The 24,742-nt window shown below is 24.3% G+C and overlaps 2 protein-coding genes across 14 annotated transcripts in view; one reads left to right on the top strand and one right to left on the bottom strand.

The window, feature by feature from the left end:
- Window positions 1-24,742, top strand: part of LOC132932360 (coiled-coil domain-containing protein AGAP005037) — a 171,203-nt gene that overhangs the window by 18,987 nt on the left and 127,474 nt on the right. For all 13 annotated transcript variants that reach the window (XR_009662872.1, XM_060998764.1, XM_060998788.1 and 10 more), the window contains exon 3: window positions 17,899-17,949. Coding sequence is in view for 12 of the 13 variants with exons in the window: in XM_060998764.1 (XP_060854747.1) it covers window positions 17,899-17,949 (51 nt within the window). In the remaining variant the exon portion in view is untranslated. The remainder of the gene's footprint in view (window positions 1-17,898; window positions 17,950-24,742) is intronic.
- Window positions 60-930, bottom strand: LOC132918653 (uncharacterized). The gene is made up of 4 exons (XM_060980044.1): window positions 664-930; window positions 352-450; window positions 146-291; window positions 60-84 (listed from the first exon to the last, which is right to left on the bottom strand). Exons 1-4 carry the CDS (start codon window positions 928-930, stop codon window positions 60-62), a joined length of 537 nt encoding a protein of 178 aa, XP_060836027.1.

The raw sequence follows: 24,742 nt of genomic DNA, 5'->3' as shown, positions 1-24,742 counted from the left end.
TATATTTTCTATTTTGTTCATATGTATATAGCTGAATATAAAGATTTAATTTAATTACTTCAAAACAAACATTTTATCCGTCGTCTGAAATATTATTTGTATTAAATATTTATTTGTCAAAATGGCATTGATGCAATGTATTTACAAGTCTTTCTTTCCAAACTTCTCGAGTACATAATGCAGTACTAAAGCGCCTAATAAATTGCAATGGAACTTTGTACTACGTACATTTTGCATACAAATTGAAATGCTTTTTTTGTGGATATTTTCACTTGCCAACCATTTATTTGTCTGTAAAAGTAAAATTATCGTAGATTGTGTAGAAGTGAATAATTTTTATAGAATACTCACTAATACACTCAATTTATCGGTGAAAAGAGATGTAGTTATGACGATCGGATGCCAAAATAGAGTATAGACAATTATTATACACGTTGTCATAATATACAGCTATAAATACATGGATTATGCTACATTAACTCAAATTTATGTTTGTAAATAATATTATAATGTATTAGAGACAATTTAAGACATGTTGTAGGTATTTAACATTTTGTTATGGTTTTTTCAAAAGAAAAGTAGGTATTATAATTTGATAAATATTTGAAAGAATTAAACCAGTATTAAATATAATTCATTTATGAACCAAAATTATTTTTGTACCTCTGCTAGAAATTGAATTATTCTATTTTTGGGTTTTGTATTGTATGGCCATATATCACATTCAACTATAGATATAGACGCTCCAGTCAAGAAAAGTATCGACGATAGGAAAAATTGATTATCAAATGGGTAGATCTTCGAGCCAATTTTGATCAGTGGACAAGTATGTATTTCTGATGAAAATATAGTATACAAATGTATAGTTATAGCTATCAAACACAGTTTTTGTGTAATTTTAAGCAATCCTTCATTAATAAAAATTGTCATTTTCAAAATAAGCAATAAAATAAATCTTGGTAAATAAAAAAGATAATATTTTAGTGACTGCAGATTATATAAAAATGAAATAATGAATGCTTTTAGTAAAAATAAAATCAATACATTTAATTAAATATGTATTACCATAGCAATTCAAATATAAGTCAATTATAAGAGTATAATATATATTCTAATAAAGTTTATATTTTAAGTGTCCAAAAACAACTATTTGAGATGTTTAGTATTTTTATTTAATTTATTAGAAGCAATTTCAATTAAACGTGTATACACAATTTAATGATTTCAAGCCAAAAATGTTATTTTAACGTTAAATAGCCTTTTAGTTTTTTTTTTAATTTTTTCAATTTTAATTGATACATTTTTTTCTGAAATATTTAGTTTTTTGTTAAAACTATTTTTCGTTTAAAAAGTACTATTATAGTAAAAATATGTAATTACTATTAATTAACTCATTTACCCATAGAAAACTTAGATAGAATATCTAATATAGAAGATATAAATTCTATCTTAAAACCAGGCAAGTCACTATACTGTATAGTAAGTGTGTAGAGAGTATACCTCCTTATCAAATAGGTAATTGTAATTGGCGTGTTAAATACTTAAATTTGAATTTAATGGTAAACTATTGTACAATATAATGAAAAACACTTTTAAACGGATTCGATTGGTCAACCTATTTTTTTATTATAATAGAGTGTATAATAGGCTATAATATTTTATTCAATATACATATTTAAATTTATACTATCAATTAGTACTTAGTACGTCACTACGTATGATATGTTGAAATAATTTTTATTAAAAATATAACATGTGCCGTGTATCATAATACTCCTATTATTAATTATTATAATATTACATAATTTCTTTTGTAAGGTTATTAATTGTGGGTAAAGGAGTAGAGACCCACGATTTTGGCTAAAAAAAAAATATGTTTTCAACATGTATCGAAAATAAACCAAAAAAAGTCAAAAAATTAGAATGTCTAGAAATAAATTTAAAAAAGCTAAAATAGTTTGAAAATTATATTATTATATGCTAACATCAATATTTGATGAAAATTTTAAGAATCTAAAGTGATTAATTTTATATTTAAATTAAAAAAAAAACGGAATGTTACTCAGCTAAATAGTAGTTGTTGTGTGTCCTTTATCATTCAGTAGATAGTAGATTTGTTAAATTTCAAATTTTAATTCAATAATAAATAATTAGATACGAAAATTATTTCTTGAGCGGTGACCATTTGTCAATTTATATTTCCTAAGATTTTTGGTTGGTTATATATTATTAAATATTTTATTCCTTTAATAATTGTTATTGGTAATTAATATTTTCATTAGTTATATCGTAGGTTGAACTGAGTTTTTCCAAATAAATTTAATAATATAATAATAATAATAATTATAATTTGAGGTGTGAGTGCGTTATATTTAAAAAATGAAATTTTAGTATTAAAAATATTGTCCGTACATTTTATTACTAAGTGCTATATGATTTAATTATTTTTTTTATTAATTATGATTTATGAAACATGTTATACATTTTTGAGTGAATGTCGTTGTATTATTACCAGATACCATTAAATATTAATTGTATACATACCAAAATTGCTTTATAAACAGTTAATTGTTAATAATTAACATTGAACTTAACTGTGACTATTGTATGTTATTTTTGATAATAGTTTGAATATTTTGAAAACAGTTTTTTACCGATTCGGCGATTTATTAGTAATATTTTTCCGATTTTTATTTTTGATTTAAAGTATTAAAAGTATCAATTAGATCGAAGATAAAGTTAAATTAACCATCTATACTACAAAAAAAAAAAAGTGAAACTATAATATATTCATTGCTCTATTTAGAATCTAAGAAGATTTATCTTGAAATTTTTGGTATAAACTATATAAACGTAACATGTAGTGACACCTGGTGGCAGACGCGTAAACATTATTACCGCGTTTGTCGTATGACAGAAAGCGTTGCTACTTGCTAGTTCTAATCGTTCTTGTGGACTCGTCGCCTTCACACCATAGTTGTTTATTGGCAGTCTTGCTTCTGCCACCATGTCGATGTGCGTGCTTAGACATTGCGTTTCATTCACAGGTCAGTCGACTCACAACTAATATCATTCAATTATATTAATTTAATAATATTTCATTAGTTATATCCAGGAACGTTATATTATTTAGTTAATATGCGATGAATATTTTAAGTATTAAAATAATTTATATTATAAATTATTGTCTGCTGTACAATAAATATGATGAATATAATATAGTTTGAAATCAATAACTTATGAATAATAATATAATTATAATGTTTTTAAGTATTTTATAGAAAACAAAATATATTTGTAGAATAAAAACTAGATTTTATTCTCAACCATATCATACTCAATTTTACTTAGTATCTTTTTCACAAAAAAAGTATTTTAACTTAAACAAAATAAATTCGATATACTTAAAAAGTTAAAAAAAAAAAATTATTACCGATATTATAAGTAATTAATAGGTACATACATTTTTTTGGTTAATCTGAAAATTTAAATAACATTCTCCAAATCGGGAAATAATAAAATAGTCTGATTTTTTATGTTGAAGTAGGTAAATATTGTTAAAACATTAAATAAATAGTATTTATTTATTAAATACGAATTTCAGTTTATATTTTTCTAAGTTTTAAAATATAATAAATATATTTAAATCAAGTATTCAAGCTTATCTTATTTAATTTCAGTTATATAAAATATTTAATTGGTAAACAATTATTATATAGCCTGATAGAATTTAAAATTTTATTTCGTTTCATGAATTAAAATACATTTTTTGTTGATTATAATATATCATTTTATGTTTTAACTAATATTTTATAGGTATATATTTTTTTAAATAAATTACATTTTTTAGATTAATTTTGTCTTTATTATTTTATTTTTAAGATTTGAAAGTAATTTTTTCGAGTATTTGATTTGAGACATTTATAAACAATTTTACAAAAATTATAAAATTTACATATGTTAATTTTTTTTCGACTTAATTAATAAATATTTTTAATATAAGTTTGATAGATAATTTAACATATATAATGTGTATATCTGATATTTAACTTAAAAACAAATTTTTGTGTACAATTTTAGAATTAAATGTTAAATTTTTAGAATTTAATTCAACTAATATCATATTATTTAGCTGTTGAAGTGTCATAAATTAAAGTCTTCATTTTCATACTTCATAAGAATAATATATGATTAGATTTTCTTTATGAATTTTATTAATTCATTACATTATTCAGTTTTTATACTTTTTAGGATTATGTCAGTATATTTTGTAGTTGTTTTTCCGTGATCTTATCGAAAAGTATTCTAAATTAAACATTTATAAATTTGTGTTCATAATATTGAGATTTTTTTGCTACGAAAATAACCAATTAGAAATTTCTTGTATTATTGTAAGGTGAATATAATTTAAGTTATAATATAAGTATTATAAAAAAAATTGATGTTCATTCTTGTTAGGTTTTAATAAGAATGTTGTGTTGATTTAAGTGTGTATAATATATTTTTAACCTAAATTTGATGACGATATAAAGTTCTTAATTGATTATTAAATGAATAATAGTACTATAGTTCTACACTTAAAATAAAATGTTTCTCATTCGATGACCTGTTGAAATAAAATATTAATATTTGAATTTAAATTAAAAAAACTAACAAAATGTATCTTTTATTATTGAGTATTAATATTACTTAAAATAAATAACTTCAGTACATTTTATAAATTACAGTAACATTACATTACTAATTTTTAAAATATTTAATTTAGTTTTAATAACTCGTTCATTCTATGGGTATATTCATTTGTTTTTAAAATACCATATTAAATTATATCATAATATAACTAATATCATCCAATAAATTGTATGTGTACACATAATTTTTTGTATGTATTCACTAAATGAGGTAAGCAAGAAAGTTTCAAAATATTTCAAACAGTTATAAATTTGATTTTTGTAAAAGAATAAAGTGCAATGCAACGTTATAATTCGGCCATTATTCGGGTTTTTAATTGTATTTCCCATAATAATTATTTATAGCTACTGGCATATATAAATAATAATAAATATAATGAAAAAATTAATTGAAGTAAGATTTATGAAAATGTTTAATTATATGTACTAAATATAGACAGTCTTTTGTCTTTATCAATTAGGAAGGAAAATTTAAATTTCTTTTAAAATTTAATAATCAATTCGGATATACTTTTTGTAACAACTCAAAAACCAATTCAGATATCCATCTTTGTATTTGCTCGTGAGCTTATTCGGACATTTCGGAAGAAATTTAGTACTATTAAACACTTCATATACTGTTATAGTTTCCAAGAAAAAGTATAATAATATTATTTAAACTTTAAAGTTTTAATATTATAATACTATATATGTTTGTGATTTGTTAAAAATGTCGTGAATAGGTTAAGAATACTGATTTACAAATACAATTTTTCACAATTATTACATTTTTTAAACTTAGCATATTTATTGGTACAAGCAATTTAAAAAGTTAAGATTCATGATGACGATAAATATTTAAAATATTATACATAGCCATTTATAGGTATACATTATTACAGACTTTGGAAAATATAAGAGTATCGTCACATGTCGCCGTGCCTTGTGGTATGTGATTATTTTTGTTTCTTTTGTCCAAAACTCTAATTCAAAAATGTTCGTGCAGTGTAATCTGCAGTCTTTAGTTTTAAAATGTAATGAATTCACCATATCACCATGTCCTTCTCCGGTAGTGAAAATTACATTTTTCTGTTGTACCGTATCATACTCGGTGCCGTCCTTGCGTCGCCGCCAAAGACTCTATCGTGGTGGCGGGGTAGTCGTTGGTGGCGATAGCGCCACGTTCAGTTGTACCGCTTCTGGTCGTGGCGTCAGACGTCCACCGTGCTGTCCGCCGTCGTGTTGCGGTCGTTTAACGGCGGGGTGGTTGGCGCGTTTCGCTCTCGCTCTTGACGACCATTCACCCTCTCTGTCAACATCCATCCCGCCTATCGTTAGTCACCGTTTCCATCCGCTTTTTTTTCAGTAACCTCTTGTTCTCTTCTACCCTCTCTTCTCACCAGGAGCGCGCCGCAGTATGTGCAGCAATTGCAGCGACTGTTGTCAGCGGAAACGGCGTCGGCGTAAGCGCCACGACTCCGGCTCGCCCGTGTCCGACGACGATGATTTTTCCGACTCGTTCTCAGGTTTTTTATTTCGTTATATTGTTATTAACAATAACTTATTACCAACATAAACACATACCTAACCTATTTTAATTGATTGCACAGTAATACTACATTCAGTTATTGCATTTAAATAAACAATAATCAATATTAAGAAAGAAAATACGATTTTATTTAAATTTTACCTAATAGAATATTATATATTAGATATGGACGGAGCTTAATTTGAATGCATTTTTCAACTTGAGAACAATTCGATTTACGATATGATTTGGTACATTTTGTAAGATATAAGTGCAGTAGTGGCTTGAGTCTTCATAACTCAAGGAGCAAGTTTCTACTACATCTATTAGGACTAATGTAATATTTTTAGGTTCTTCTTTAGTTACATTTTTCATTAACTTTTACAATTTATGATAGAGATACACTTATTTTTTACTTGGATGATCAATCTTCTGTTATGAATTATGAATAAACCTGTTAAACTTAAAAATTTTGTTTTCCAATTTTTGGGGTAGGAGCAGTCGCTCTTAGTATTCTTATAACAAGTCGCCCCTGCGTAAGTGTATAGATGAATACAAACTTTGGTTATGATTTAGTTAATACCACTATTTGTATGATTGTTCAAAACACTTGGACAAATGGCAAAGATTTCCAAAGTCTGAAATGTACTGGGAATTTATTGCATCTTTAAATTAGTTTTTTTAAGTATTTGTTAAAAATAAAATTATCAAAAAATGACTTTTACCATCGACTTAATTTTTAGTTACAATCATACAACTTGATATTTTAGACACATGTATATTCGGATTAATACCTTAATATAATATTATATGCGGAGGTTGTTTTATATATTTAGTTGCGTGTTAAACGGACCGTATCGAATTGGGTGCGTGAGATACACAATTTGTGAAATATCAATAATATAATTTGATACATTAAATATTTTTATCGTACGATAAAAATATTCCCTATTACTTGTAGATTCACGGAAGCCATTGAAATATGAATATGTAAGTACTAAATATGATATTTGGTTCTTATTTACTAAATTTCAAAATAGTTCACAGCTTGATGGGTAATTACACATTTTAAATATTAACAGAACATAAATATAAACAAAAATTGTCACAATACACATAATAACTAAAATAAATAATTCAAAATGTAACTGTCAATTGTCATAACTTTAACTTTCATGTTGATTATTTTCAATTCTTTAATACATGAATAAAATTGTTATCATTATCTCTCAAACATCGTGTTTTATGTTCACGTTTTGTTTGTTTTATTTTCAAAAATTTGATTAGGTTAAATTAAATTATTAACAACTATAAAAGTTGTACATTAATATTAATTTGGTTGACACTTTTGAATCTTAAGCGCAAATTTAAGTCATTATTATACACATAATATTTTTTTATTCATGATGAAAACTAAATATATAATTTTTAATTAATTATATTAAATATTGGGATGTTAGTATAATAGAAGTAACGAGTATACAAAGCTTTAAATTTACTGTTAAATATAGACATATAGTTGTATATAATCTAAGATTTAAATTACATATAGATGTAATTTTTGTTATTAAAACTGTCTTGAGATTTTTACCTATTTTATTAATTATATGAACTGCAACTACTGTATGATATTATTTAAATGACAGTGAGTTAAATGATATTAGAGTCAAAAAGCTTACAACATTTAATAATATAGCTTACTAGTATCCAATAAAGTTTTATATTTTTGCTTTCAATTTTCTAAAGTTGTTTACATTTTTCTTTTTTTTTTTTAGTATGAAAGTTTTAATGCTAATGAATAATATATTATGATGTACATAGCACATAAATTAATTATTTTTGGTGCTTAAATAATATTATATACATAGCTATAAATATTTATAACTAACAATAATTAATGCATAAAAAATTAAGATTCTATGATTAATAATATTAACTTATCTTATCGGTTAACGTGACTCTATCACATTAATGTGTGTGTAATTTGACCAATTTAATATATCTGAAAACGGCTAGGCGTTGTTTTTTTATCATTTTATTATTTGTATAAACAATATTAAGTAAAGAAACTTAGTATCATTGTATCTGTGCATTATATTTCAAACATATTTTCTCTTTTTGTTTTTTTTTCTTTCTACTCTGTAACATTCTTTGTTTATTTAAATTTTAAATACAAAATTCGTAAAATTTATTCTTTTGTTTATTTACTATAAATATTGTCCAGCAGGAAATGAAAAAAAAAATTATATTTGTATTTTAATGTATTACTGATAAAAGTACAAAATAGTTTGCTTTGAGCTACGAAAATTGTTTATTAGAAATTTATTGTTTATATTAAAATAAAAGGTATACCACAGTTATTTTATGTTAAAGTTGATAATCATAATATTTTTAAGGATAATAGTATGTAACATTAATTAGAAACAGTTTTAATTGTACCTGTTATAATATTTTATATCATATTTATATAATAACCATAAATTCATAGAACTAAAATTAATAAAAATATTGTTTTCAAAGTAATATTGAATTTAAAATAAATGACTTAGCTTTGTAAAATATTTTCATGAAACAATAAAAAACAAAAAAATCATAATCAAGTAAATATTTAACTGGAAATAATTTTACATGATATTTAATAGCCTACTGTGTTTTACTCGAATGAATATTATATATTTAAGTATCTACTTATGATTCACATAACATAATTTATTTTTCTATTGATTATTATTATTAAATGTATATTATTTAACATTTTTATTTCATTTATTAATACCTACTTATGTAAATAAATTATATTTTAGAGTTGTTATCAAGTCTTAAATATTAATTCATAGTTTTCTATAAATAACAATACCTGTACCTACGGTCGAAATTCACAAAAATGTAATAAATGTAATTACTATAGCATAACAGAAGTTTAAGTTAGGTTCGAGGCTAAAATTAAAATTATAAAAATATTTTTATTTGCATTAGAATGAATAAATCTCAGAATATTGGTAGTTTTTTCAAATCTGGTATAACCCCAAACGAATATATCGAATACTTTATATTTACTATACAGTTGATATTATATTATTAATATATACATTATACTTAGTTATAAATTATAATACCTTAGGTACATATTAATCATATTATATAATATTTATATATGCTATATTTGGGAACACTACTATTATATGATATTGAATATTATAAGGTTTCTGAAAGTGTTTAGTAAAAATCAAAGATAAATAGGAGTATACTCATGAATTTACAGAAACCCGAGTATTATTATTGTGTTATTTTGACAAGTACTACTTAATTATGTACGTAATGTGCTCATGAAAAATATAATTTAATGGATGTTCTGCACGAAAAGGAAAAGGAAAATAAAAATAAAATTACTTTATTATCTACATTTTCACAATGTTTTTACTTATGTGTATTATATTTTCTATACACATAATTGTATGACACACAAAACCTATCCTAATTTTTCTATACTAATAATGAATGTTATAGGAAAATTATTTTTTCGTGATAAAGGTTGTTTTGTAAAATTTAAAATTGATAATGTAACAGTTACTATGATATAACATTGTAGTTTTTAATAGTAAATAAATTATCTGACTATCTTTAATTACTGCTGAATTTGTTTCAATTTGTAATCATTTATAATTGTTATTATAAAGTTGACGTAAAATACTTTGTATGATGTCTAGTATACGATACATCATACACTCATATACGTTTAATAAATTACAATATGTTATACGCTCTTATTGTATACCTAGTATATACTCGAAAATATGTGATCTGAAGTCTTTACATTTAATTAAAATACAAACCTCTTCAATCTTTTGAAGTAAATTTGAACGAGGTTAAGATCATTTGTACCTCAAATTGCAGTGAAATACTCTTCAGTAGAACTCTCGACATTCAAAAATTACTGACCTGAAACTGACATATATAATGTAGTTGATTTCAGTACACAAATACTTACTCATCATCATACTTCATTTTCTCATTTGAAAATTTAATCTATGTATAATATATGTATATACTATATATGCATTATCTCATTATTCACTAATGATGTGTAACGTCTTTACTGAAATTCTTATTAGACTATTTTAGAACATTTTAAATACTTAATAATAGCGCACATCACACAACACACACACACACACACACACACACACACACACACACACACACACACACACACACACACACACACACACACACACACACACATACATCTATATAAGTGAGGCCTTTACGGCTTTACCCTTGGATTATCATGAATTTCGATACAAACATTCGGCGGTATCCAATCAATGTTTAGATTAGCGTAGGGTGTACCTATAAGTGTATAATTCCCATTTAGAGATAGATCTGTATATAAATTGGTTTCTCGAACACAATATGCGATGCTATTGGTAGGTATGTACCGAACAATATGATAAACCTTTGCTTTATTGTTTTACACACATGCAATATAAAGGGAAACCTATGTAGGAAATGTTTGGGTTCATTACAAATGTAGTTTTTTGCATTAATACTTCCTAAAAAAAACCACGAGAATCATAAAATAAATATAAAATATAATCATCATAATATTAATAAATAATATTTTTATAATTTAATATAATTTTGATTTTAGATTTAAGATCTTTTTTTATATATTAATCATCATTATTTGTTTTTTTAATAATAATAATAAAAGAAGAAACAAAATATAATAATTTCAGAAATGAAAAATTGAGTTTTGATACAGCTTATTATTATGATTTTGTTCATATATATACTTACAATAACAACTTATAAATACCATCTTATATATTATGTACAATGTATATTATATATTTATCCTTGTAGTTATAGTTTTACTATTAAATTCATAAATATATAGGTACCTGTAGCAATAATCAGTGCAACTGTGAACTGAGACTTTGTAGGTATAGTTTGCTTAATATAATAAAATATATTCATACAGCTCCATACCATAGGCGTAAATTTGCCTTGTTAGAAAGGGGGGAGGGGCTAAAATTAAAGAACAGGCTACTGGAGGGTTTTGCCCCCATATCCATTATATATAAATTTTACAATTGTATTGTAACATTTATTATATAAAATGTACATAAAAACTTCAAAATTATTTATATAACGGCGTATAATACATAATTTTTTATCGTTGTCGTTATAAAATATTAACGTATAGCTCAATCATTTTAATTTTATTACAAATTTACTATACAAAATTCATACATGAAGCTTAAATGTTCACATAACACATACCTTTCGGATATCCTGATTAGGAATTAGGTTTTACATTTTATAATTTTATAATTTTCTTTAATAAATAACCTTAAATTTAAAAATATAGGGGGGCTAAGCCCCTCTAAGTCCCCCTCCCAATTTACGCCTATGCTCCATACCATTCTTATATTTTATAAACAATGTAAAATATTGTAAGCATTGCGAGTTAAGTTCTACTGAACAGTACTTTGTTTTATTTAAATTAATGATTAAAGAGCTTTATATCTAGCTTTAAAGTTCATATAAACCTAAATAATTAGTAATTAAATAGCAATTGTTTAAATATAAAGGCTTGTAAGTATATACATATACATAAAATATATGAATTAACCCAAGAAAGAATATTATTTTTTAAGTAAAGAATAGAAATAATATCCCTTTTTAGATCTTATTAAAGATTATAATATCTTTATCATAAAAAAATGTATATTTAAGAGATTTATACCACACATTGGTAAATCCATATAGGATTAAAAACATGTTAAATGTTTACATTTTTAGATTCTGAACGAAGTGATGAATGTATTGATTTTACTATGATGTATGTTTTTTTAATTTTATTATTTTGTGTGTCTGTCATCACGTTTTGAAGTATTAATAGTGCTTTGATTTTTGACTTCAGCCCTTCTCTGAAAAGTAAAATGAATCTAGTTGGTACTTCGAGGGTCAAGAGTAAAAAATTTTCCAAAGTTTTCAAAGCGTTAGGAAAAACCATAAAAAAGTAACAGAAAAACGGGAATTTTATGTATAGCCAGTTTACGAAATACTCGTAGATTTTTTTATTTTGCTGTATCTCAAAAACGAATTATTTTAAATACAGTAGAACTTCATTGAAATTTTCACCAAATATTTACATTATTGTTCTTTATTTACGATTAAATTTTCAAAATATTTTAAATTTTTTAAGCTTTGAAATTTTCGATTTTTCTAAGTTTTTTTTTGAAATGCCGATAAAATTTAATACAAGGTTTATTATAAGTTGTACTTCTGTTTGTTAAAACCGTTAGTCAACATTTTTGTTTATAAATATTTAAAGTTCAAATATTTACAAAATATTTCAAAATTGCGAAAATTTGCAAGGAATTTTGAAGTTGAAAATTCATAACATTTTTGAGATTTATATCCAAGGTTAAAAAATCCAATACAATGTTTTCCATAACTTTTTCTTCAGTTAACTGTAAAAAAAAACTTCACCGTCAATATAGAAAAAATGTTATGAGAGCATGAAATTTAATATTTTCCGAAATCGCCTTAAAAAACTATGTATTATCCGAAAACGATTTAAAATAGTTGTTGTTATTCAAAAAATATAAGTCGTAGGAACTTGAAATTTTCATCGGTATTTGAGAAAAATAAATTACAATTTAAATATAGGTAATAACTAATAATATAATTTATCTTAGACTGACAATTCATCTCTGTTCAGTATCGTTTTTCGTATACAATGATACCTTTCATTGCATTCAAATGTAACACATCCATTAAAGTGACCTACCTTCCACCTCTACTATACAGCAGAGCGTTACCCACTTGTCTATTCTTTTTTTTTATATTGTATTAAAAAAAACTTTTTTGTGAAACTATAATTAGAATACTTGATCACTCAATAAGATAAATAATAATCTAAAAAATAATTCATTTTCCTAAAAAAACATTTCTTTGAATGTATAAAAAATTAAAATAACAATTTTATCTTATATATATGTGTATTTTCAATTTTCCAATATAAAGAGTTGACTGAAAATAGATTGAATATTTAATTATTTAATGTTTTTGTCAACCCTTAACTGGTTTTTTTTTTATTAAAATATTTTAAAATAATATAATTATACGTCGTATACGTGGTTATATGATATAATGTATATATTTGCTTATCGTTGAGAATGAGTATTGACTCATAAGAAAGAAATCAAATTAAAGTACATACGTACCTATAATATGTTCTTTATAGTATGTATTATATATTTTTACATCCTATGCAAAAATCATTTAAAAATTGTCTTTTATTGTATTATAAATTATTATGTTAAATTACATTTATGATTTCTCATTAAAAATATAAGACACAGGTAGTAAAAATTTAATTTTTTTTTAAATGGGTATAAACAAACAGTTATTGTATATGTATACATTATACTGCAATATATAGATTAATTTCAATCTTACGAGTACAGCATAATTAATTATAGCTACTATCGAATCTTTATAGGTCCTTGAGTAAAATAATATTGTATTTTTAATACTATTTTGTCTATCTAAACCCTCATATATGTTATTATATTGCAATGATTTACAAATACCAATAAACCAAAATGTTAAAATTCCAAAGAATAAAAAATTAAAACAAAATATTGATTATAGTATTCTATGATAGGTACATATTATATTCTTAAACTTCGTTTATAGTTTTTCATGAAATAATAAATAAAACTAGGTACCTATATGGTTCCCTTAAACTCCTCTAAATCACGTTTATGATATTTTTCTTACAATTTTTTATTTATAAATGTTTCTCATGGGACCGTTTTATGTTATTACCATGTCTATTGTCTATGTTATTATATTGTACACTATATTATACTACATGCATATTGCATATACAATGTCAAATAGTAAATACAATTTACATTTCGGCCATATCATACTCGTATTTTTTTTTCAAATTTAATAAATCGTTGTCTTACGAGTTACGGTTACATATTCAAAAACTAAATTTATCCCGTTAAAATTATGTATTACTGTAATCTTAGTCTACGAGTACACTACTTAATGTGAGGTACTTATGTACAACGTATATACAATATCATTGTTAATTGTAACACAGAACAATATGTTAACCATAAAGATACATATATGCGTTCTGGATTTTGGTTAACTATAATATGTCATGTATAATAACATTCAGATCACGTCCAGAACTAGTTTCCGGATGGCTGATCAATTTACAAAGTTACACATCACGTATACAACTATTTGCCATATTGTTTCCAACCAGACAAATTGTTAATTGTCCTATTATTGTACAAAAATTGACTACTTCTCATCCGGCTTGTTGTCATTTTTCTTTTATAAATTGCGAAATACTGCAAAAAATATATATATAATATACAATATTGGCTAATGAATATTTTATATCCAGCATCTACCCAAAACCATGATTTTTGATACCGATTAAAATAATTTCATGCGGACTGCCGATCGTTTTTTTTTTTTTTTTTTAATGTACTAATTAGTTTTTAAATATTGAAATAATTTTTTCATTCAATGAATATATTGTAGAAATATACACACTATAATATATAACAGGTGTGGACAACTTGCATCTTCCGAGCCATATGCAGCTCTTGTCATAGTCAGATGTGGCTCACGTTTTATTTATAAAATCAAAATTTACTTATTATTATTATTATTAATTCAAATTATTTTGGTCTACTTTTATAAAAAATTATCAAATTATACATAAAATGTTTTTTTTCTTAATGTTATTGTATTTCTCCATGTGGCTTTCCAACATATGATGTTTGCACCCTTAATATATAGTCTTTGTTGAGTTTTTTTCATCTACAAATATTTGCTGGACGATAAAATATTTAAATTTATTGTTAAAAAATATATGTATTTACTATTTTTGCTCATTAACAAACTTAAATATTTTATTAATATCATAATCATCTTACTGAGTAACTATACTAAGTAGCCAATTAGAAAAATAATATGTAATATGACATCTATATATTTAAAGAAAAGTTAATGAACAGACTTACCAATTCTTGAAATATTTTTAGTGATGATATTAAAAAGTTTTGAACAAATCCCTTGTAATATTACAAAAGCTCTTTTTGACAAATTGCTTTAAATGTAAAATAAACGTATAATTTATTCATTGAAAAATGTTTTTTTTTGGTAGTCGATGAAATAAAGTAAAATTTAAAATAACTACCTAATAAATCAAATATTTTATAAAAATTATCGACAAGTCTTTACATACATATAAAATAAAATAAAATAAAAAAAAAATATATAAATAAAACAGAATTTAGAAAAAAGTATTTTTAGTGCAATTTAAATTTATTTTGCAATAAAATCAATGGGATAAATACTTAAAAGTTATAGATTTCTATAATAATTCATGATTGAAATTATTTATTAAATAAATAAAATAAAATTATAATTCATAATTAAAGTTTATTAAATGGAAAATATTACATGTTATTTAAAAAAATTAAAAAAATGTATTGTATTTTAATGGTAAGAATTACATAAATAGTAAATATAAGTATAAATTTAGCTAATATAAATATGTGGGATTCAATGCCATGTATGTATTATACAATTCCACAATAAATATAGTCAGCACAACTTATCCATTATAAATCATAATTTTAAAATTTAATCAAATACGCTAATGTAGTATACATACACATATTATAAGTAAACTTTATATTTTAAAACCAATCACGTTAAGTTAGACGATTGTAACTATTTATAACTGCTGCAAGTTTATAATTTTATGTCCTTAGGAAGATGGGCGTAATCGTTTAATGTTAAACAATTTTGATTTGTTTATGAAATTATTAATACTTACATATAATACTATAGATTATAACTGAGTGTTTTTTTTTATTTTTTAAAATAGAAACCATTTAGAAAATAAATTAATTTAACTAACACAATACAATATTTGAGATTTATACAATAATAATTTGTAGTACACTAACATATTTTATTGAAATATTATTGTCATTGTATTTTTTATTTTATTCATGCATTCCGAAATATTTGCCTGATGTTTATCAAATATTCAAATACTTTTAAGGAATAGAGATCTAACAAAAATGAAGTAATGTCCGAAAAAGAAGACGCTTGAAATGTATTTAAAATAATGTAAAAAATGTGAGATACATAAGTTTGAAATTTTATATTATATTGCTATTTTTACGAATTCATTAATAAATAATAAAATTTTAATCGGCTGTTATTTTGTTTACTATAAAATTATACGCTTTTTGCTTTTGTGAATGGACAATTCTTAAGTTGTATATAAATTCTTATTACACGATTTTTTAAAAATAATAATGGTAATTATGAGTAATATGAGTATATGTGGATTTATACTGCAGTGTCAATAGTTTTAAAATGTCTATTCTGTGTCATATGTCAAATATACTTTTTTGGGAATGATTTATTTGTATACATTTTAAAAATAAATAATAACACACCAATCTTTCTTACATTATCATTTATGCATAGCACAGATAATAATAATTTGCGCTTAAAAGTCAATTAGCGGCGGAGTACATAATTGTATACCTATACATATTAAGCATATACTTTGTATATTTATTATAAATTTGTAACAATTTTAATGAAGGTACAGTGGTGGCGCTAGGCGTGGGCGGTGTGGGCCATTGCCCACGGCCTCGCACCTCAAAGGGCCTCGCGTTCTAAAGAATTTATAATTAACCATAGAGAAATATGGGAGAAGTGTCTATACAAAAGTGTATTGTTTTAAAAAATTCTAAATCTTAATATTTATTAAACAACTGTTGTTATTTAAAAAAATGTTTACTAAAAAAATTTAAAAAGGTCCTCTTTAAGTGTACTTCGCCCACATATAAATTTTACCTCGCCCCGCTACTGTGGAGGTATAACAAAGTTATGTGGTTTACTAAAATTCCTAAATAACGAAAAACCCGTTTCTATGTATAATATTAATATTAAAAATGGGATCAATATTTTGTATATACGTTCACACATCATATGAGTATGCATTACTGATTTATTTTTCTGCGATTTGTATTCCCCATAATATAATATTTGAGATGAAAATGAAATTGTACAATGCTTATACACTTTTATTATCCCTATCACTACCATCACCATCACCCCAGGACCCTGGGGAATATGTTACAGTATAACTAATATTTTCCGAATAATATATAACAATATATTAACTATACTGCTGTATAGTACCGTGATATACGAAAAAGAAACTTTTGGCCCCTTGTGAAATTACTGCGTTACACTCGACCATCTAAAAACTACTATCTGTATTAATACCAGCTAAGGTTGTTCTAAAAATCTATATATGCAAATATTATTATTGTTATAATTTAAATCCATTCTTGTTTTGGACTGAAAATGAGGTACTGCTGTAGGTTCGAAATTGTAATTAATCATCGACAAAATATACGTTATTTTCATTTACCGTATGCTAGAGCGAATTCGTATTTTATATTTTTTGACGTTTTGCAAACAATTTCTTTGGCTCAGTACTCCAATGTCACTCCAGATGGTTATCAAAATATGAAAATCATTTCCTACCTCCTCTTATTGGTAACGCAACAAGTATAACCTGGAAACGATAACTTCAATTTGTTTTGTTTATTTCAGACGATGACTGGAGTGGAGACGGAAAAACCAGAGGGGCCGCTGAACAAGCCGGTAAGTGGTTTTTTTTGTAAATCGCTATAATATAAAGTACTTACTAAAGTAGCTATTCGGAAATAATAAAAACAACAACAAAAAAAGTATTTTATTTTTCTATATTTTTATTTTTACATAATGCAATTGTTTTGGGATTTAGATTACGGACAGAGGTTTTTCGCACTATTATTATGACAAATGATACGTAATAAATACATTTATTGGTAAACACGCATATGTTTATGTTTGAATCTAACGGTATTTAAACTGTTTAAGACGGAAAAATGTCATTCATATTTATTTAAATGTACTGATTTTATTACGAAATACTTTATTCCTTTTTCTCTCGAATTATTATGCAAATTTTGCAAATTTATGAGTGCCTTGCCTGCTACCGACAACGCCTTCCAATTATCTCTCTCCCAGACCTATTCTAAAATCTACACCTCGAATTATCAACACTCTCTATTCAACCTTTATTATGCCTTACCATTTTTCTTTTTCGAAGTCTTCCATGTGGTCGTGGATTTTTGACCGATTTTTGATATCATTTTTACCGTTGTATTCTACTCACTGAGTGTGTCTGATTTTACAATGAATTCATTAATTTTGATACTTATTCGAATAATAAGCAAAACTGATGAGAGTAGGCAATACGCAAAATTTATAGTTTTTTTATGCAATTCAGTTAATTAAAGTTTTTTAACATTCTATTTGTTGTAAGAGAGAAATATTTTAGAATTATAATAGAAAATGTATATATATATAATAATTCAATATAATTATGTTTATTTTTTTATATAAAGTTGTATGCATTACTGTTCAAATTTAATTCCATGATCTATTACAGTAGACTTTACAAATAAAACCATTGTAGTTAAAAATATTTTATAATCAACATTTAAAAAGTATTTAAAAAAAAAATAAGTATTATTAAAAATTTATAGAACCGATGTTGTGGAAGATGAAATTTTAATTTAATCATACATTGTTCTTGGGGCTTTTGTAAAGTTTTTAAAGTATAAAATATTTTAACGTGAATCCCTTACAATTTACATGATATCTCAGGCGTAAAATTTCCTAATTTATAAAGTAAAAATGTTTTTGCTCATTTTGTGAAACAAACCAGTAACGTATGAAATTCTCGAATTGGTCATATATTTAAACCATTATACGCTATAAGTATTATATTTGTTTGTTGTATCATGAAATAGTAGAACTTTATTTCTTCATAAGCGTTTAAGTTATGTTTCACTAACGATTCTATTTAATAAGTTTTTTTTTCTGAATAAAATAAAGAATGAAAACCCGTACTAAATATTTTAAGATTTTTTACCATTATGAAAAAATATATACATTTAAGAAAAAAAAATACTTTACATTTAACATCATTATTTATCATTTTTGCACGTTCATTCGACATGACGTTTTATGCAAGTTATAATACATAACACAACAGAGACCATTTTTATTCATATCTACATATTATAAGACAACTTTACACAAACCACGTTTTATATATTATCTGCAACACTTATAACTATATAGTGTACCTACTGCACTGTAAAATGTATTAGTTGTCCCTCGTAAATTAAAATATTATGATTTGTATCTATTAAGATACATACATATATTGTTGTTTATTTGGTATTTATTTTGATAGAAATAATTTTGTCATTGAATTATTTTATATTTATTGAATTATATTTGTACATAGTACATGGTAGGTAAAAAAACACCGCAGTCTTAAGTTTATATAGCTATATAGCCCATTAATCTCAAATAAAACTTGTATTAAATTAGTTTTGACAATTAATGAGAAACATAAGAGAACAATATTAAAGAAAAGTTATTTACAAAAATAAAGAGAAATATATAAAACTAAAGACACTTTTTAGTAAAAAAACAAATTACTTCTAATTTTTATCAAATCTTTTTGTATATCGTATATGTATTTTTTAAATAAATATAAAATTATAATAGTATCAAAATATTTTTTTTTCGATTTATATCGATGATAAAATGTTCACCATATAAATCATATCAAATTTGAATATTTTTGTTATTATAAATAATTATCATAATTGCAATTTTACATTTTGTATTCAATATTATTGATGTGTTCATTGTGGTATTTTTAAGTAAAATGTCAGTAAATTGGTAATAAGGCATGATGAGTACAACAATTAATATTTCTACTGATAGTGCAGTAAACAACGAATGATAATAAATATCAATTGTTATCTGCTTTTTATATTTGTTATTATAAAAATGGAAGTGTCAATCAGCTATTTATATATTTATGCTATATAGTATATAGTACATAATATCGGAAGTCTTACTTCAATCTTCTATTATAGTATATAATATCGATTACTTGCCAGATTTGTTGTTTACTCATTAAACTGCAGTTCTCTACAGGTATATACAATGATTAAACCTCTGAGGACGTCATTGCAAAATATTTTTTTGTTTCTAATTTATTTCAAGAAACAAAAAAAATAGCAATACATTAGTGTTAGAATAATAATAAGATTTAGTTTTATACATGCATTTGCGTATGAATGTTTGACTGTTAATTTTGTATACCTATAGGTACGATAATATTAAAAAAATTAAAAAATGCATAAATGATATACCTAGTAATTTTTCAATATAATTTTTTATTGGTGACTTCATATTTTGTAATCACTAAACATTAAACAGGTTAGTACAACTACATCATCGATGTATAAATATCAAATGCCGAATAAACAGTAATTTTTATTTATTAGCGTTTAAAGTTTAGATGAGTTTAAATACTATACACGCTATAAACTTAAATAAATAAATACATATTTTGTCTACCGAAAAAAAAAATTACATTTATTATACATAAAATTGAATATGTCCTTAATGTATACAGCCGTGATTATATAATAATCACAACAGTTGGAGTCATACCGTTTTATTCTGAACTGTTTGGCTTATATTTATGATATAAAATTCAGAATCATACAATATACATATATATATATGTCGTAGGTCATATAAAAAATTAGTCTTTTTGCAGAAAGACTAGGCTCTTTGCAATGGGGTAGCCTGTTTGCAAACTACTTATTATTTTTCCAAACGTCCTATTTTTCAGACTTATTGCATAAAGAGTAATAACCATATTATTTATTTTATTTTAAGGGTAATTTATTACTTGTACAAAAAAAAAAAGTAGTAGAATTATTATAACGTGTACAGTGTACACTGTACACCGAATAAATATGGTACTTATTAAATAGTATTATATTTATTTTATAAAAATATAAACTGTATCAATAGCGAGTATCAGTAAAGTTGAACTAACAAAAAAAAAAATAAACATATTACTAATAAAATAGAAGATATATAAAATATTTAGGTACTTATTTTTTCGTGGCATTTTGAACTGCACAATACATTATTTTTACGACTAGCGCATCTATTTGTTGTGCACAATGTCTTGCAAAAACATTTTTGATAATTCTGCCCTCTAAATGGCTTTTTGCTGTTTCTGTTAATATTATTATTGTATTTGTAACTTCGTCAAAAAATTCTCCATCAGTTGTTTATAGAACATTTCTGCTTAACCATGTTTTTATAATGCCTAACTGTGTACCAATTTGGTAAACATTATTTTTTTTTGTCTACGACTTTGCCAATAATATTTTGATTATCTAATGCTTCATAATTTACTTTCAGAATATTGACTAAAACATAACTTCCAACTTCAGTTATAACTAATTTCTTATCGCTAGCTTGTATCATTTATTCTGCAGCTTTTTTTGTCTTTAAAAGTTTCTACTTTTTATTCCTAAATTTATTTTTCTTTTACACATGTATCGCACGAAGATTCTTTGTTTATAATAGAATAAAATAAGTAAACTGTTTGTTACTACATAATGATTATAGTTCTTAAAAGGTTTAACTCCTGTTAGTCTGTATGCAATAAGTCTGAAAAAACAGTAGACCGTTCGGAAAAATTATAAGTAGTACGCTAACAGGCAAACCCTCGCAAATAGACTAATTGTCCATATGGCCTACGGCATATACTACCGCAGTAGTAAATGTACGTCCTATGTTACCATTTAACGAAACGAAGTTTTTAAGTCATTTTTGTTTCGATCAATCGATTTTTTTTCTGTCTGTGTAATATATTATAATAAAGCACAGCATCTTTAGCGGGATGGAATATATAATTATTATCGATGTCCATTAATGTGTACTCCCCTCGCAGCAGAGTGATCGTCCACATAATATTATATCTACATATTATATAACACCACTGCTACAGTACAGTATTATTTATACATCATAATTTGCGCGTATGAGGTTTTAAAAAAAATAAATCTAAAATAATCTGGCAACGGTTAGAAATTACGCTTGTGTCTTTCCGTCGCACGTTGCCTTTATATATATATTAGTATCAATCGTGTGTGCATATGTGAAACGCATGTAGTGTGTACCAAATGTATGTCGACAATTTGTACTCCACTACAAACCAGTACGTTATAGTAACGTATAATGACTTGTCTAAATAGACTTTTTAGGACTTGGTTAGTATGATGTATATTAATAGGATGTGATCTATACTTATTATTTTTTTTTTTTACAACGAAAAAATAATATTTTTCTAAGGTTTAAGGAATAAGTATTTTAAGCGTGAATCGTTTTAAAAATCGTCAAAATTGACTGCAAAATTAGTGTGGTCTGTTAAACGGACCACCTTGTATATTTTTATTGTCATGGTGGGGGAAAAAGGATGAGATAAAAAGTAAAAAAAAAAAACAATAATACATTTGGCCGGTAGCTGGCACGGGTTTTGTCGCAACGCGGCGGGGCAGTACACGGTTAATAGCGTAGTGGTCGACACGAGTTGTACAATAACGCAATGACCGTGAATGATACGTAACAACCATAGGTCGTTCGTCATATTAGTCGTAAACGAATTTTCTGGAATACTGCAGCGTTCACAGATTTTTGAGTGGAAATTTCATACCATTTTCTACATTGACAATGCGGTAAGGATCTCTTACGTGGCACATATGAACGATAATCGATATTCACGTGTATTTGATATTCGATAAATTATATACAGTAAAATCTCCAATACCGGAAGTTATTTTCGTTATTCGGAGGGTTTAGTTTGTACAATGTTTGTAGTTTATAAAAACTGCACGTAAAAAAATGTTGTCATGTTATTTGGATATGTCTTTTAAGGAAGGTTTCACTGTACTATAGTATCTATATTATTTGTTATAGTACCTATACGTCAAAGATCATAATTATATTATTTTAAAATTTGTAAATTTCGCTCAACGTAAAAATTTAATATAGTTTTGAAATTTTAAATACGTGCATAATATTACTATTATAAACGCATTGTGTTATTTAATTTTTTTTTTTACTCAACATTCGCTTTCAGCTACAAAAGTCGAAAAAAGTGAGTTTTAATAATATTATTTAATAGTTAATAAACTCTAACTATTAACTACTCATTTTTAATAATTGTCTTTTTTCTATGAAGTCGCTAAAAACTATTTCAACATAATTTTCAAATTAACTATAAATTATTAAAATTTACAAATTACAAAATCACCTAAAATAATGTTATTATTTTTTATAATATTGCTTTTGTTATTTTCTAAAATTCTTGATATACAACAATCAATACATAAAAGAGGGGAATATAAGTAACCAGTTTGTTGTACAGTAAGAGTTGAGTTTATGAATAATGGGTTTATTAAATTTTAATTCAATGATAAATCATTATGTACGATGATAAACGATTCTGGGATGGTCTAACTTTTTGATAACCAAAGTTACCAAACAATTATATTTATAATAATATTTAAATTTTAATAAATTCTCTTATTATTTTTAGTTTTATTTCCAATCATTTTTTAAAACTTTAAATGCTGACCTCTCAGGAGTACCATCTAGAACAAATTTGCTACAGAAACTTCCATTAAATATAATGATCACATATTAGAAAGGTGTCATTAAACACAAATATATCAATAAAAAAAGTATATTTTAATGTAAAATAAATATACATTTATCAATACGCTTAGAATTTAAAAATTATATGAACTTAAATTTGACTATGTCCAATATTATAATATTATTATTACTTTATTAAATATTTTAACTAAAATTATTATCATTACTATAGTAAATCAAAATAAGACTAAAATCCTATAACTTTGAACTGAAGTGAGTGATTGAAGATGGACATATAACTTACCGTATACTTAAGTAACGTATAATATACGTTAAAATATTTATAAATATATGTATAATATTTATATAATTAAATAATTTAATTGGAAATTAATATAATTCATTATTCTCTTATTAACTTATTTATTTTTAACATTTAAACATTGTATACGAAGTTGTTATGTAACACTTAAAGAAAAAAATACATCATACATTTTTTTCTAATTGGTCAATAGATTTGACTAATAAAAAATATTACATTATCTTGAATAAATTAGTTGAACATGATATAATCATAAAATATAAATTAACCTTATAGTGTCAATAAAAATGCAATTTATTATTTAGGAGTATTGACCAAATGATATATTTTCCTAAAATCAATATTTCTCATTGGTAACCAAGGTGACAATAGTCAGATTGACCTTCGAGCGTCATGTTTTTTTTGCGATTCGTATTAATAATGTATATCATATATCGTATATAGTAAAATGGTGTAGAAATCAAAAGATAAACATTAGATTAAAATATTATTCTGTTTTTTTTCAACACTAATAATTTTTTTTTTTTTATTTTAAAA

The sequence above is a fragment of the Rhopalosiphum padi genome, chromosome 1 (assembly GCF_020882245.1).
Source record: "Rhopalosiphum padi isolate XX-2018 chromosome 1, ASM2088224v1, whole genome shotgun sequence".
Lineage (NCBI taxonomy): Eukaryota > Metazoa > Arthropoda > Insecta > Hemiptera > Aphididae > Rhopalosiphum > Rhopalosiphum padi.
Note: the sequence above shows the minus strand (reverse complement) of the source record. Positions and strands in the feature narration are given on the sequence as shown.

Bases quoted from the DNA above. Each gene is read 5' to 3' on its own strand.
- LOC132918653 (XM_060980044.1), bottom strand. From the start codon at position 930: ATGACAATTTTTATTAATGAAGGATTGCTTAAAATTACACAAAAACTG. The intron at 451-663 runs GTACAAAAATAA...ATGTATTTATAG, and splicing joins TAATTCAATTTCTAGCAGAG to CTGTATATTATGACAACGTG. The intron at 292-351 runs GTGAGTATTCTA...TTACTTTTACAG, and splicing joins CCGATAAATTGAGTGTATTA to ACAAATAAATGGTTGGCAAG.